General features: G+C 33.7%; 1 protein-coding gene across 3 annotated transcripts in view; it reads right to left on the bottom strand.

Annotated features, from left to right (window-relative positions):
• The window catches only part of prkacba (protein kinase, cAMP-dependent, catalytic, beta a), a 124191-nt gene that overhangs the window by 5691 nt on the left and 100245 nt on the right, over positions 1–18255 (bottom strand). For all 3 annotated transcript variants that reach the window (XM_039735457.1, XM_039735458.1, XM_039735456.1), the window contains 6 exons: positions 17172–17270; positions 16999–17081; positions 15118–15244; positions 11090–11185; positions 2536–2658; positions 621–785 (listed from right to left, as the gene is read on the bottom strand). In XM_039735457.1, coding sequence (XP_039591391.1) covers positions 621–785; positions 2536–2658; positions 11090–11185; positions 15118–15244; positions 16999–17081; positions 17172–17270 — 693 coding nt within the window. The remainder of the gene's footprint in view (positions 1–620; positions 786–2535; positions 2659–11089; positions 11186–15117; positions 15245–16998; positions 17082–17171; positions 17271–18255) is intronic.

The following is an 18255-nucleotide window of genomic DNA, read 5'->3' as shown; positions in this document are numbered from 1 at the left end:
GAAACGGACACAACCCACGTCGGTTACTGTCAAAAAAGCTCACCAACACCTGTACTTCCTGAAGCTTCTAATGAAAACCTGTTTTTCACCACCTATAGTAAAACTTTTATATGTATACAGTGGGATCCATTTTTAATATTTACATAACATCTTGATGAGGCAGTTGCCCAGCTTTGGACCACATATAAAATATGCACGGTAGAAAATAATTTTGCTTGGCTATACATTCAGCTTTAGAACAGTGATTCAACATTACATGACTACCTAGAGGATTCAGTGTTACCAATGGAGTCTTTGAAATGCATTTTTATATGTAGGAATGGTGAAAAATACTTAGGTTTATAAGCCCATCCCATATTAAAACAAGCTAACAATATGGAATAATTGGTAGCAGTCAGTTTCTGGTGTTGTGTGTCCTCTCTCATTTCACCTCACACTGTATTGTCTGTGCATTTTGTTTACATGGATATTTTTTTTAATTCTCGTGAATAAGCAGCCAGTGATCAGAATTGCTTACTTATTACCTCCAAAGAAGCTACAACCAGCTAAAGATATTCACTACAAAATGTTAAGTTAAATAACCACCAACCAATGACTTATGACATACAACAAAGACTTACCTTTCTTTCATAAATGGCAATCCAATCTGTTGTAGCAAACCACTTGTGATTCTTAATGTCATTTACTCCATTCTTCAGATTGCCATACCGCTTGGTCAGATCTACCTGAAGTAAATTCCTCAGGAGGTCTTTCAAGTCATTACAGAAGTGAGATGGGAATCTTACCTAAAAATAAATATTTTTTATTTTAATTCAAGAATAGCAATATTTTCTCAAATGAAATTATAGCTTTGTATACATATACAATAGTAAACGATGAACAATATTAGAAAAGCAGTCTGAAGCAATGCAAGAAAATACCATTTAAACTGTTGAGGATCTATAAATTTAAATAGTGTAAACATACATACAGTAACTCCATTCTCTTAAACAGCATTCATTTAATCTAATACTTTGTTTAAGAAAAATATTTCTTTTTAAATATTTGAACTGGTGCTATGGTACAGCCTAACCAATACAATGATATGAAGTAATAAAGATTTAAAGAGAATGAAATATTTGTTCTCTGCTTTCTTATAAGGCACAGGAAAAATTGATAATCTAATCTGAATAAATGGAAACAACAGACTTGATACATTGCAAACTTAACATGTACTTTAATACAAGACCCATACATAATGTGTCTGTAAATGTTTAGTTTTATGTGAATATGCAATACTAACAAAGCTTGTTATCATTTAAACATTATCATTTAAACATCAGATTAGAATATATGTTCCCTTGGTAGTATGTACAATAGGGAAGGTCAGTGATGTAGCGGGTTTTTCTCTGGGTACTTTGGTCTTCCTTTCACATTCACAAAGACTTTCAGGTTTGTTTAAGAGTCAATTTCAAACTGGCCCAAGTGTAAGTGAGAATAAATGTGCAAGTTGGCCCTGTGAAAGACTAGCATCCTATCTAAGTACCTTATGCCCAGTCCTTCAGAGACTGCCACCATTCTATTTTGTACAATTTGTACTAATCTTAAGTGTTTTGTATTTATGATAACTTTAGTTTTCAGTTGTCGTGTCTTAGCTTATTTTCTTATATCTCTGTAACAATACCTTATGTTTGTACTTTTCTGCTGCAAACAACTTTTCTTTTGGGTTAATCTACCTAACCTAACCATGACTACCCAAAAAAAACAGATATTGTATGACCCTGTATTAGACAGAGCGAGTATAAGAATGTTATGTTATGTACAGTATTGTAACTGGGCCTAAATTTATCTAAAAATCTGAAATGAAAACATCAATTCTGAAGAGTTCTAATCTTTTAAATGTGTGCAGAAAAACTGGAGTACACAGAGAGAAAAGAAAAAAAAGGAAAACACAGAGACAATTGTAGCATGCAAACTCCAAAGAAACAGACAATATAGCTTATTTGTACCTTCCATTCTATAATTACATAATTCAACAGTTTCAAGTCCACTCTTGCAAAAAGTATTAAATGACAATTTGAACAGAGAGAAAGAAATAGATATTCTGCACATAATAATAAACGTGACAGTGGTTTCATTTTACTAAAATGTTTAATAATATTCAGTCAGTGTTTACTTTATTTATAATACTACACAATAATATTAGTTTAATAAAGTGGTGAATGACAAACCATTATCAAATAATGTATGCTAATGAATTAAATTATTTTTCTTAATCTTAGCAGATCTCACGACTTCTTACATTAAACTGTCTCACATTTGGTCATTTAGTAAAATACTTTATTATTAGCACCTGAAATAAAACAAAATATTGAAGGTTGTCATAAAATAACTGCCCAAAGATGTAGTTTGTTTTTAAGTGCTTTTCTGCAAAACATTCATTCAGAAGAATGTGTTTTGAGAATAGGTATGTATAAAAGGAAATATAAACTGATTATTGAAACAGAAAGAAAACAATAAAGATGGGAAAATACTAAAAAAAATTAATGTTCGTACCTTTCCAGAAACAATTTTTTCATATATTTGAATAGGCTGGTCTGCAAAGAATGGTGGATATCCTGCTGCCATTTCATATATCAATACACCAAGTGCCCACCAATCCACAGCTTTGTTATAGCCCTAAGAAAGAAGGGGAAAAGCAAGCAATAGAAAAAAAAATCCAAATTTCACAAGTATGTATGATTTCATGCAATTTTTCTTGGTAAGTTTGCACTTTATTTTGAAAATTCAAAAGGAAAATGCAGTTCATCTTTCTCCATACCCTGATTTCTCTATTTGCAGCACATCTATATGCATGACCAAGATTTATAAATAACAATAAAAGTTAAAAAAAAATTCTAAATTCTTCCAAGGGAATTTTATGAATACTTGTTAAACAGAATATTGTGTACAAAACAAGCAGTTGGCCTGACAATACCAAATTATCATAGTAATCCAGCATGATAAATAGGTGAATTACCCAAAACTGTTGAGCCTAAATTTTCATAAATTGCAATACTCAACTACACAAGACTGCATATAAGTGGTCTGTATGTTTTAGAAATCTCATTGTATCTTTTGCACAACTAAGGTTACTTTCAGACATTTTCATTACAAAATAAATTCCTTCCAAAAGTCTTAGTTATTGTGTTGTGCTGTGAGTAACACAAGAGTTCTGACCAAGCATGATACATTAACACAGAATTTCTGGACTTTGGTCTACTAATTCCTAAATGTGCATTGCTAATTTGATTTTAAATCTGCTTTAACTTATCTTACATACTGTATTTAGACTGAAGTATTCCAGCTATTATGAACACTAATAGTTTTTTAGTACTTTTTTGGCAATCACAATTGAAACAGCCTAAAGGATACTTACAATAGGAACATGTTTACATATCTGCTCATAACTCTCAGTTCACAATGTTCAATTACCTGATTCATCTCAAAGAGATGGACTCAGACACAAAAGTCTTGGTGGAGAAGCCATGGAAACTTTGCATAATATTTCAATTCATCATAATAACTATTCATAGTGGCTCTAAAATCCGTACTGACCCCAACTCTCTCTTCTGTTTATTTTTACGGTTTCTTTGTGGTGGCGGCCTGCGCCAACACCACCTATTCAAAGCATCATGATGCTCCAACATTGATGGACTGAAAGCCAGAAGTCTACATGACCATCATCATCAAGTCCTTCCATGAGAACCCTAATACAAAGAGGACTGTTTCACTTATGTTAGGTAGATTGCCCAGAGGGGACTGGGCAGTCTCATGGTCTGAAATCCCTTACAGATTTTATTTTTTTTCTCCAACCGTCTGGAGTTTTTTTTTTTTTGTTTTTTCTGTCCACCCTGGCCATTGGACCTTACTTATTCTATGTTAATTAATGTTGACTTATTTTTATTTTTTACTGTGTCTTCTATTTTTCTATTCTCCGTTTTGTAAAGCACTTTGAGCTACATTTTTTTGTATGAAAATGTGCTATATAAATAAATGTTGCTGTTTTAATATAATTTACAAACTACCTCTCAATTAAACATGCAGTGCTAATTGCTGTTGTCATACATGCGTGCCAGAGGGTCACCTTCCAATATCACCTAAAGTAAGTAGTACCTCCTCAGGACGAGAGAGGTCACTGCCATTAACTATCGTCTGCTTTTTATCCTCACACCCTTGAAAAACCGTCCCTTGACAGTAACAAAGCCAAGGAAGCTCCGCCTCTTCCAGTCCATCCAGTATAATAGCAGGACACTCCTGGAAGGTGGCATCTCATTTCAGAGCTGACCATGATAACGTGAAGACAAAGTCTAGAGCGTGCTGTCAAGCGATAGCTAAAGGGAATTATCCTTCACAAATGGTGCACTCAAGCATATCCTTTTCAATGATTTTCTTTATCTATGGTTTGAAATAGGTTATTGCCTGGTTGGCACCAAAAGTACTTAGCTACATTGTATAACTGCAAAAATCAAAGCAGAGGCTGGCAATCCTAATTTTGCTACACTAATAAGGAAGCTAAAATACCACAGAACCTGGGGATAGTAGGGTTACTGGAAGACATCAAAGGCAATGTTCCAAACACATTCCTTGAAACGGCTCTCTGCACTGGGATTAGATTATAAAAATCAGGCTGGCTCATCTGAACTGCAGCCATAGAACATTCTCCTCTCCAAGGTTCTGCACTGTAATTTTTAAGCTGCTTAAGTTCATGTAAGCTAACAGCAATCCACAAATCCCCAGAAACAATCCTACAATTGGCTTCAATTGTTACCTGACTTTAGAGCTGTAACAGCTCATAGAAGGAGGATGTTAACCTCTGTGATTCAGAAATCCAACCAGGTATGTCTCTTGCTTTTCTCTTAGATTCCGCCAAGTTGAAAATCTCAATATATTACATTATCTGTAAAACTTTCTGGCTGCTGTTCTAAAAAGTTATATACTATACAACTTCATCTGCAATAGCTCGATCCCCTCAGCGATATGTCATACCACTCGTACTTGCCTTAATTATATGTCCAAATAAAATATCAGCTCATTGAAAGAGTACAGTCTCTACACACCCCTGTGAAGGTTCTGATGCATCAATATTTTGCATACAACAAAAATGAACATGATCCTTCTCCAGGAAATTTGTTTAAAGGCTAATAATGTATTTAGGTATGAACTAGTATTATTCCTTCGAGGCTTATTCCTCAGTTCCAAAAAAAAACTTTAACTGTGTTACGGGAGAACTAGAGAACAGATAAAAATAGAGTTTACTGCAATTTATGCTCCCATGCCCTTTATGGTTTTCGGTCTTGACCTCCAAAGTAAATTCTTCTTCTTCACAGATTAACACTTCGGTTTTGGCAATGACATCAATGCCTTTTTAAGAATTCTTTCAGATCGCTTAGGAAATTTTATATTTATCCTTTGTTGCCATCTAAGTCTTACAAATGGTTTGCAAGGAACATCCATTATCAGATTGCTTTCAGGCTGTTACTCTCACCTTCAGAAACATCTTTCTTCTCAGAAACAAATATTCATTGTATTTTTTTTCTTGGCCAACCTCTAACTAATGCTAATATAACTGCAATGGCAATTTCCAAATAAAGGTGAAAAAATAAGTTTATATTTCCACCACTCAGTCTTAATGCTTATAAAAGGAGATTTAACAACATCCTACTTAACTCTTTAGACCCACCACAAAACCACCACCCCGATTATCTGTAGCCATCCGCACACTTAAATATTAAAGTTATTTTTTAAAACAAGTACTAGAGATGATTTGTTTACAAAGTGCTACAATTAAAGTTAAATAGTTTGCTGCCAAACAGTCTATTGCATGTGTCTATACACCTTCTCATTGTTTTCCTATATACCTAAAAAGATGGCCAAACTTGCAAGTCAGTTGGAAGTTCAAATCCCCCATTTGTGACTGTACAACTTTTGACAGGCATGCTTCTAGCCAGTAAAAAAAGAAGAGTGTTTCAACCCTTAAATCGGGCTAATCATTATTTCCTATATGAGTTGTGAAATAAGGCATATATTAATGTTTTAAGGTGTGCCTTTGCTTGTCTCTTATTGGATCACCAAGTTAAATATCAAAATGATTTGACTTTTCTTGTTCAACAGGATCTCTATATTCTCCAAGGTTACAAATGAATAATTTGTTTAGTTATATATACACATGCATTTATGTGTGTGTGTATGTATCAGGCTAAATATACAGTAGGATGCAAAAGTTTGGGCAACCTTGTTAATAGTCATTATTTTCCTATATAAATCGTTGCTTGTTATGATAAAAAATGTCAGTTAAATACATCATATAGGAGACACACACAGTGATATTTGAGAAGTGAAATGAAGTTTATTGGATTTACAGAAAGTGTGCAATAATTGTTCAAACAAAATCAGGCAGGTGCATAAATTTGGGCACCGTTGTCATTTTATTGATTCCAAAACTTTTAGAACTAATTATTGGAACTCAAATTGGCTTGGTAAGCTTAGTGACCCCTGACCTACATACACAGGTGAATCCTATAATGAGAAAGAGTATTTAAGGGGGTCAATTGTAAGTTTCCCTCCTCTTTTAATTTTCTCTGAAGAGTAGCAACATGGGGGTCACAAAACAACTCTCAAATGACCTGAAGACAAAGATTGTTCACCATCATGGTTTAGAGGAAGGATACAAAAAGCTGTCCCAGAGATTTAAGCTGTCTGTTTCCACAGTTAGGAACATATTGAGGAAATGGAAGACCACAGGCTCAGTTCAAGTTAAGGCTCGAAGTGGCAGACCAAGAAAGATTTCGGATAGACAGAAGCGACGAATGGTGAGAACAGTCAGAGTCAACCCACAGACCAGCACCAAAGACCTACAACATCATCTTGCAGCAGATGGAGTCACTGTGCATCGTTCAACCATTCGGCACACTTTACACATGGAGATGCTGTATGCAAGAGTGATGCAGAGGAAGCCTTTTCTCTGCCCACAGCACAAACAGAGCCGCTTGAGGTATGCTCAAGCACATTTGGACAAGCCAGCTTCATTTTGGAATAAGGTGCTGTGGACTGATGAAACTAAAATTGAGTTATTTGGGCATAACAAGGGGTTATGCATGGAGGAAAAAGAACACAGCATTCCAAGAAAAACACCTGCTACCTACAGTAAAATATGGTGGTGGTTCCATCATGCTGTGGGGCTGTGTGGCCAGTGCAGGGACTGGGAATCTTGTCAAAGTTGAGGGACGCATGGATTCCACTCAGTATCAGCAGATTCTGGAGACCAATGTCCAGGAATCGGTGACAAAGCTGAAGCTGCACCGGGGCTGGATCTTTCAACAAGACAACGACCCAACACATTGCTCAAAATCCACTAAGGCATTTATGCAGAGGAACAAGTACAACGTTCTGGAATGGCCATCTCAGTCCCCAGACCTGAATATAATTGAAAATCTGTGGTGTGAGTTAAAGAGAGCTGTCCATGCTCGGAAGCCATCAAACCTGAATGAACTAGAGATGTTTTGTAAAGAGGAATGGTCCAAAATACCTTCAACCACAATCCAGACTCTCATTGGAACCTACAGGAAGTGTTTAGAGGCTGTAATTTCTGGAAAAGGCGGATCTACTAAATATTGATTTCATTTCTTTTTTGTGGTGCCCAAATTTATGCACCTGCCTGATTTTGTTTGAACAATTATTGCACACTTTCTGTAAATCCAATAAACTTCATTTCACTTCTCAAATATCACTGTGTGTGTCTCCTATATGATATATTTAACTGACATTTTTTATCGTAAAAACCAACGATTTATACAGGAAAATAATGACTATTAACAAGGTTGCCCAAACTTTTGCATCCCACTGAATATTAGACAAAAACTTTTTGCACAGTGCAACAAATCATAATTTGGTTAATAAAACTTTATTTTGTATTGTTAATAGTTAAATTGGGAGGGTAAAATTGGATTTTGCATAGCTCTTTATTATACTTTTTCTCGTTCAAGTTTGGTGTGTAGTTTTGTCTTTCAAGGACACTATTTTTTATCATTTCAAATACACTGTATTCCTGAACTTGTACCACAATAAGGTAAATTGTAACTCATGATGCTGCTGTTATGCTTTAAGTGATTTTGTTTTGTAAGTTTGTTTTTGAATTTTTCAGCTGTTTTGCTATAATTTGGGGCACACATTATAATTCCTTCTCCAGAGTATACAGTATACATATATATATTCTGAAAATACATGGTATGGCCTTCACTTACACTGTAGGAGATGCATTATTTGGCAAGGAATATTCATTATATGGTGATTTATTTTAAAACAGTAAAGATGGATACAGAAAATCTTTATTTTTACTGCTTCAAAACAGTAAAACTCTACAAAATGGTTGCTAGGATTTCATAACTATTTTTCCAGTTGTTTCCAACCATCTGTACATGCATTCTTCTGTGTTGTCTTTGTGGTGTTTGGAAATGTATTCTACATGCAAAAACAAGAAATATTTCAAAGTGTAATCTTTGGTAAAAACATAGTTGGAGTTTGCAGCTTTATTGTGCTGTAACTTTATCTCACAACATAGTTCCTTCACAATATATATACATTCTAAAAGAGAAATGCTTGGCCTTCATTTGGATATACAGTATATTACTTGTGTTTATAGTAAGGTATGGTCAACGTAGTCATTTACAGTATATGAATATGGTAAAAGCTAAAATAAAAAAAAAATAAAAAATCCCTTTTCACTACTTTAAGACAAAAATACCATAGCTGTGGATAGTTAATTTTTATGGTTATTGCTGATGCGCTGTGCATCACTTTTATGGTGTTTAGAAGTTTATTCCAACATTTATGCTAATACTTTGAATGTTATTCTTATATATTTTTATCAAAAACAGGACTGAAAATTTCCAACTTACTGCCCTGTAATTTATATACGAAACATACCTTCTATGCCAGGTATAAATATTCAGAAAGCAAAAAATCTACTCTTCATTTTGACATATGGAACACGTACATTGAGTTAAGCATGAAGAATATGTACCCAGCTAAATCAAAGTAGCAGAAAATACCAAAATTGAGGCTAAGTTTTAAGCCACTCTGTTTTAAGTGGTTTGGTTGAATTTATTTCATTTAACACACTTGGGTTACAGACCTTCCATCTTGTGTAACATGAAGTTCATTACATACTGGGTTTGAACACATTACAACCATGCCACAGCCCTTAGTCAACATATCACATAAAAGCAACAAACAATGAAATCCTCTCTATTACTGAAAAATGCAAGACATATAAGGTAAGACAATGATCACAACAAATTATTGCTTAATGCACTACATTTTTATTAAGCAGATACTATAATGAATTGGGAATCTATTGCATCTTTCTCATCTATACATCAGACTTCTAAAGCAAGGTAGAGTCACTTGAATCTTCAAATAATGTTGAGAAGCTATCACTAGGACTTACCTTTCTGAAAAAATAGAAGCCTTATCTTGACAGTATCCTTCCTGAAAGGCTAATTTCTTTTTATGATAACTTTGTTGTTTAATTGGCCTAAATATTATAGTCATCCACTAAATATTTAGAATTATAGTGAAAATATGACTGAAATCTGCTCAAATACAATAACGCTCTATTTCCGTAAAAATTACAGCCATTTACCTTTGAAAAACATGGATGCTAATTTACATGGAAATATGTTAGGTCATAGTTTGCAGATTACAACATGTAATCTAATTAACCAGAACTTACCAGGCTTTATTCATACATGCCATGTCTTGGATAATAAGCACAGATTATTGTACATTACTAATTCAGCTGTTGGTGTTCAGTCTCCACCAGTCCTCCTCTCACTTGATACTGAGAAGGATTTCAACCAGTTGAACTAAACTATTCTAATCATGCATAGCAATCTAAATGTTACATTAATCCACCTCAGCAGCTGCACTACCAAATTTTAGAAATGTCTTACCAATTCTCAGTAAAGATGGACTATTTGTCAAGTTTCTTCCTCATCAGCCCTCCTGTTTGCCTTGTCTCTTGAGCTGTTGCCAATGGCAAATTCACCTTTAAGGCTAACATTCTCTACATCCTCTGCTGAATTCCCACCATTTATACCACACTGATTACTTTCCTTACTATTGCCAATTTTCTGCTGGAAGGTTCAGTAGTCTAAAATGAACCCTTTGTAGCAACCCCTCCAAATTACCTAATCTTCATAGTGACAGTTTCAACATCTCAAAATATAGGCAATTATATTCTTCTAAAACTGCAAGTGTATTTTTAACAAAAGTATCAATTCTTTAAGTTTCTGGAACATAGTGAATCTCTTGGCTAGCATCTGCTCCAGCAATTAAAGTGAATAATGACAACCAAACCTCACCATCTCTGTTTCCAATAAAATTACTTAAAAAAAAAAAATAAAAAACCCTCCACACTCCGCTGCCCTACTTGAACGAAGGTTATATCCTTAAATTTTAAAATTATCTGGAATGGTAGATACATTTTCTGTGGGTAAAATACAAAATATTAACCAAGTACATAATAAATACTGGTCTATTCTCCCAGGTTTACCAGTGAACATTAATTTTGTGCCAAATTCATACTTTCTTCAAATTCATACTTTCTTTATTCATTAAGACATATATTCCTACTTTGGTTTTCCTTTCTACTTCTGTGTCCAAGGGTGTTCTGCTTTAAATACTGTAGATGCCCATCTCTCATGAAATTTTCTGTTATGGTTTTTTTTCATACTCTATTCCCACCTTCAGATGTTCTTTCTCAGAACACTTTTTACCCAAATCTTCACAAAAAAGTGTTGTAAATTACTACAGACTTAAAAGAAGACTATTCTTTTATACGTGTAATAAAACTCAAAGCCAAAAAAAGTGGAAAATGCAGAGAAAAAGTATCAACAAAATGTCGGTCACCCTCTTACAAAATATCATATGTAGCACTGACACAACATAAATTCAGCAATAAAGTTCAAAACAGGTATGAATACTTTGGAAACCATGAGAATGAATTATGATTGTGCATATTACTTTACAAAGTGATAATTCTCCACATAACCATAAAGGTATTTTTTACCTTGCTGAGAATAATCTCTGGAGCCAAGTACTCTGGAGTGCCACACAATGTCCATGTTCTCCCTTTTACTCTTTTGGCAAAGCCAAAATCTGTGACCTAAAACAACCACAAATCGCAAGATAAAAACAAAAAAGAAAGCGATACACAAAAGGTCTGAGACAAGCTAAAGAATTTAAAGAATTAAAATTTGCTACTCATACATGTTGACTATACTTGGGGGGGGTGGGGGAAAAAAAAAAAACAAAAAAAAAACTGTGATTTAAAGATTTAACGGTCTGAAAAATAAACAGATTAGATATTAAATATTCCTGCTACCTAGGATTTTGTGATATGTATTGTCTATGATAATATCTTAATTATTGTTGAAATGATTTTCAAGCTGAAATTATAGAGTATGTCTTTCACTTTGCAAAAAAAAAAATCAAAAACATGCCTTGAGAGTCCATGCATTCACTGTCTCATGTAACCTAAAAGGGTAGACTATTGAGCGCAAGAGCATGGTCAGTGCACCACAAATGAAGCTAGTGTAGCTGCCTAACACTGAGCAAGTAAACAACACCAGGGGATAAACAGCCTCGCAATCTACGTCATTAGATTTAATTACAAGACACAGATCATCCTTACTCGTGTGGAGGTGGTTTGGCTTTTAAAAAACTGATATTGCTTAAAAGCATATATATATATATATATATATATATATATATATATATATATATATATATATATATATATATATATATATATATATATATATATATATATATATATATATATATATATATATATATATATATATATATATATATATATATATATATATATATATATATATATATATATATATATATATATATATATATATATATATATATATATATATATATATATATATATATATATATATATATATATATATATATATAGCTATATATATATATATATATATATATATATATATATAGCTATATATATATATATATATATATATATATATATATATATATATATATATATATATATATATATATATATATATATATATATATATATATATATATATATATATATATATATATACTATATATATATATATATATATATATATATAGTAATCCTAAGCTATATAACCCGACTTTCGCGGCTTCACTCTATGCTGGATTTTAAATGTAAGCACATCTAAATATATATCACGGATTTTTTCGCTGGTTAAGCGCTTTCTGCGACAATGGGTCTTTTAATTTATGCTACGCTTCCTCAGTTTGTTTGCCCTGTTGATTTCATACAAGGGGCGCTATTGGCGGATGGCTTAGAAACTACCCAATCAGAGCATGTATTACATATTAACTAAAACTCCTCAATGCTAAAAGATATGCTTCCCGCGTGGCGCTTGTTTTGTTTGCTTCTCTCTGTCTCTCTCACTCTCTCTGCCTGGCCGGAGGGTGTGAGCAGAGGGGCTGTTTACACAGTAGCTGTTTGCCTAGAAGATATGGGCGCTCCTCTACAAAATGCCGCTTTATCGCGGTGCTTCTGTATACTTAAAAGTGCGTATTGATTTTTGATTGTGCTCCTTTGAAGATAAGATATGTTTGCATTCTTTTAATTGTGAGAAAGAACTGCCATCTCTGTCTTGTAATGAAGCACAGTTTAAACGTTTGACTAAAGGGTGTTATTTCATGTCTAGAGGGCTCTAATAATGTTAACAGTGTGGGAGAGTTTATAAGGGCTTAAACTATATAAAAATAACCATACAAACATATGGTTTCTACTTCGCGGAAATTCATTTATCGCGGCAGAGTCTGGAACGGATTAACGCGATAAGCGAGGGTTGACTGTATATATATATATATATATATATATATATATATATATATATATATATATATATATAGCTATATATAATATATACTGTAATATATATATATATATATTGCTCACAAAATTAAAGGAACACTTTTTTTATTGGGCCTGGCATGAAATCAATTAAACCTGTCTGATAATTTTCTGGTTGGTTAAGCAGCTGAGGTCATTGTTAATCACTTTCAGCTGTATTGGTGTTCATGGACTTAACGACAGGTGCACTAAAGTGGCAACAATTAGAAAACCCTCAAAACAGGACTGGTTTTACATGTGGAGGTCATTTCAAGTTTCTCCCTCTTGATCTTTTTGGCTGGTTTTCCACTCGTGCTAGTTTTGGCTTGAGTAATCATCTCTACTGGCAGTATGAGGCGATTCCTTAACCCTACAGAAGTTGCACAGGTTGTCCAACTTCTCCAGGATGGCACATCCACCGTGCTGCAGCAAGAAGGTTTAATGTGTCTCCCAGCACAATCTCCAGAACATGGAGGAGATTTCAGGAGACTGGCTGTTATTCTCGGAGAGCTGGACAGGGCGTAGAAGGTCCTCAACCCATCAGCAGGACCGATACCTGCTCCTTTGTGCAAGGCGGAACAGGCTGAGCACTGCTCGTGCCCTACAGAATGACCTCCAGAGGGCCACTGGTGTGAATGTCTCTACCCAAACAATCAGGAACAGACTTCTTGAAGATGGCCTGAGGGCCCGGCGTCCTGTAGTGGGCCCTGTGCTCACTGCCCAGCACCGTGGAGCTCGACTGGCATTTGCTCAAGAACACCAGAATTGGCAAGTCCGCCACTGGCCCTGTACTTTTACAGGCGAGCAGGTTCACCCTGAGCAGCTGTGATAGGCGTGAAAGAGTCTGGAGAAGACAAGGAGAGCGATATGCTGCCTGCAGCGTCGTTCAACATGACAGGTTTGGTGGTGGGTCAGTGATGGTCTGGGGAGGCATATCCATGGAGGGGCGCACAGACATCTACTGCGTAGGAAATGGTGCTCTGACTGCCATAAGGTATCGAGATGAAATCCTTGAACCCATTGTCAGACCCTACGCTGGTGCAGTAGGTCCTGGTTTCCTCCTAATGCACGACAATGCCCGGCCTCATGTGGCAAGAGTATGCAGGCAGTACCTGGAGGATGAAGGAATTGAAACAATTGAATGGCCTTCACGATCCCCTGACTTAAACCCAATAGAACATCTGTGGGACATTATGTTTCGGTCCATTAGGCGCCAGGTTGCTCCTCAGACTGTACAACAGCTCAGGGATGCCCTCATACAGATCTGGGAGGAAATGCCACAAGACACCATCCGTCGTCTCATTAGGAGCATGCCCGGCGTTGTCAAGCATGCATACAAGCTCGTGGGGCCACACAAGATACTGAAAAGCATTTTGAGTAGCAGAAATTAAGTTTTTGAAAAATGGACTCAGCCTGCCACATCTTCATTTCACTCTGATTTTAGGGTGTCTACACAATTGAGCCCTCTGTAGGCAGAAAACTTTTATTTCCATTAAAAGACTTGGCATCCTTTTGTTCCTAAGACATTGCCCTGTCGTTATTTGTATAGATATCCAACTTCATATTGAGATCTGATGTATCTAATGTGTTTCTTTAAAGTGTTCCTTTAATTTTTGTGAGCAGTGTATATATATATATATATATATATATATATATATATATCTACATATATTCACACATACATATACACACACACACACACATAAGTTAAGTGTCTGTTTAAATTCTTTGATAATAATAGTTTTATTGGTTTTTGTGCAATTTTTTCTGTAAATCATGTAGGCTCCTTTGAAATGCTTAACTCATACTTGCTATGTTTGATCTTAGTAATACTTTGACTAGTGACTTTAATGATTTTGTATTAGTTTACTTAAATTTTATGCAAATAAATAAGACCTGTTTTCCTTAACTGTTGTTTCTATTAACCTCATTAATAAGCCACAATTAATATCCTATTGTCAAGACCAAACTACATCAATAAGACTTTTACAAACATGTTTTTAAAAGATGCAAAATATTGTCTAATTATCGTTATCGTCAAAGTCCCAGAAAATATTGAGATTTAATTTTTTACCAATATTGTACAGTCCTACTTCTAACAGAGGTAAAATAATCAGTTGGGAAAGTGGAGTATCCACTGGCATCTAGTAGCTTCATACCTGAATATATCCATGTTGATCAATTAAAAGATTTTCAGGCTTTAGATCTCTGTAGATGAGGTCTAATGAATGGAGGTACTCAAATGTCAGCACTATCTGAGCTGCATAAAATCGTGCATGTGGTTCACTAGGATGGAAACAAAAGAAAAACACACATTCAGTTACTATGTCCAGCTATCATTTTTTACAAAATGCCCTTAAATAAAACTCAAATAATTTAAATTAAAAATAAAATGTTTCAAAAAAGAATATAATGCATATATCACAAATATTAATATGCTATTTTATTAAAGGAATACACAGTTTCAATCACAATTTCTGAGGAATAAGTACCTCAGATAAGAGTATAAATAGTGGCAAATGTTTTGTATTCCTGAAATGTTGTTTACTTTTCAAGCCAATTTGCTGTTAACCAGTATACAGCATTGTTTAAAATGTTTCCTCAGACATCATAACATTTTGTTTTGTGGCTTCGTATTTCAGTAAGTTCCCAGTAATTTGTGATTAGCTTCCTTACTGAGAAGACATTACATACATGCAGACAGTTAGTTCATGCTTGTTCTACAGAAGCAATAAGGCTATTAGGAAAACATTTACCCACCAGTTAAAGAACAGACAAATAGATGAATGCTTTTTTCACTACTTATTTTTGCTCATAAATTAACAAAACAAGACAACAAAAAACGTTTCAGTTTTTGTGTGGGCTAACACCAATGAAGCACAATTCTACAAAAGATGAGGGAAAATACAGTTTGGTAAGATGAGATAACATACAATTTTGGGCAAAAACAATTTCTGTAATATAAACACACATATCATACATATACATATATATATTTGTGTGTGTGTGTGTATGTATATATATAATTAATCAAATAAATGTATGAAATTAATCATGATTATCGCATCTAATTCTAAAACATGAATTCATAAAATACATAAATCATGAAGTAAATACACATTCTGACATAAATTTAATGCAGAATGAACACAAAGGAATAAAAAAAAAATAATGGCATTGTTTAAACTTGCAAAGGTTAAACACTGCTCTACCTACACTGTTATTCCTGGCATGCTAAAAAAAAAGATCTCCATAGCTTTTATCTCGCTTTAAAGCTGACACCATGCATTACTTGGAAGGTCTTTGCATAAATTAGTGAAAACACTGCAAACTTGAATAATGGTTAGGGATAATAATTACACTTCTATTTCATAGAATTTTGTCATTATACTAGAGCAGTCAGCACTGAAAACCGTCTGGCAGACCAGAGAGTTAAATATAGAGGTACTAGAGACTTATTTTGGGTTTAGTGCAACTAAAAGACATCATATTTAGTACTTATGTGGCACTGACCCGTCTTCTTACAGAAACATGAAATTAATAAGAGTGTAATTTTTTCCTTCACAACTTTTCTCTGGCACTGCATGTATATGTTATTCTTTAGGTACACACTTAACTTATTTGTACTATTGTTTCATAATTGTTAAAAAAAAAAAAAAGGGCCACCCTGACACGAAATGTATAAATAAAAACCATGAGGTGAGTTTTTCAAACTAAGAAATATTTATAATAAGAGTCCAGTAGTGAAAAGTCAAGCAAAATGACACCTTTTATTGGCTAACTAAAAAGATTACAATATGCAAGCTTTTGAGGCAACTTAGGCCCCTTCTCCAGGCAAGATGTCATTTTGCTTGACTTTTAACTACATTCATAAAGGCTAACACGTTACAACACCCTAGTATAACTAAGAGTCCAGATATCAGAGATCTTTTCTCAGCACCACTTCAACCATACATTAGTTAGAGCCTTCACAAAAGTAAAAACATTTTAGTATTTAATTAATAAATAAAAGTAAACGAAGATGAGAGTCAGAAATTTACCTAAACCTTCCAATTCTTCTAAGATGTGAAAACATTTCTCCTCCTGGTACATACTCCATTATCATATATAAATTTGAGTTGTCCTAAAAGATAAAATACATGCATTTCTTTTTAAATGAATCATTTGTGTTTCTGTGCATACCATACATTTTTAGAAAAAGTGCTTAATGTACCTTAAAGGCATATTCCAATCTTACAAGAAAAGGAAAGCAGACTGCTTGTAATATTCTTTTTTCGTTTAACGTGTGTTCTATCTGCTTCAGTTTGACCACCTAAAAAGCAAAATATTTAATATACTTAAGTGTTCTGTAAAAATGTATGGCAGTAAAATAACATTTTTCTGTAGCATAAGTTGTATCATTAAACTGAAAAAAGTTACTGAATGAATCAATTAAATTCACTTGGAGAGTTTTTTATTTTAAATTTTACATTTTTTTGAAAGGCAGACTCACTATGGATTGTCATTTTTGCATACAGTTACAAATATTGAAAGATACAGATAAACAAAAGAATCTTTATTTAAATACAGGATAACTGTTTTTAAATGCTTTTTTGTTTTAGTCAGTGATAGTCTGGCATTTTTGATGGGAGATTTCACCCTGATAAATTTAGAATGCCATTTGAGTGATATGTCCCACGTACCTCTGGTAAACATTCATGGGTGTCCATGTTGTTAGGCAGGCAATTATAAATGCTCTTGTATATAAAACAGAAGTTTACAGCAATATGAACTAATATTTTAAGTTTTAGTTTTCCAATTGCTTAGAATATGTTGAAGTGTATATATTATTATTTAATAGTTTGCAAAAATATTAAATTAAAAATAAACTAGTAATTGGCTTATAGATATTACCAAACCAGGTCATTAATATTCCTAATGACCACAGTCAATGAAATCAAGACGTCTTGCTCTTCAGTACTTGGACATTTGAATGAAGTCTGTAAATTGAATACAACTTTTGACAAAAGTTGTATATATATATATATATATATATATATATATATATATATATATATATATATATATATATATATATATATATATATATATATATATATATATATATATATATATATATATACTGCTCAAAAATTAAAGGAACACTTTGAAAACACATCAGATCTCAATGGGAAAAAGAAATCCTCCTGGATATCTATACTGATATAGACTGGGTAATGTGTTAGGAATGAAAGGATGCCACATCGTTTGATGGAAATGAAAATGATCAACCTACAGAGCCCTGAATTCAAAAGCGC

This window comes from Polypterus senegalus, chromosome 14, assembly GCF_016835505.1.
Source record: "Polypterus senegalus isolate Bchr_013 chromosome 14, ASM1683550v1, whole genome shotgun sequence".
Classification (NCBI taxonomy): domain Eukaryota; kingdom Metazoa; phylum Chordata; class Cladistia; order Polypteriformes; family Polypteridae; genus Polypterus; species Polypterus senegalus.
Note: the sequence above shows the minus strand (reverse complement) of the source record. Positions and strands in the feature narration are given on the sequence as shown.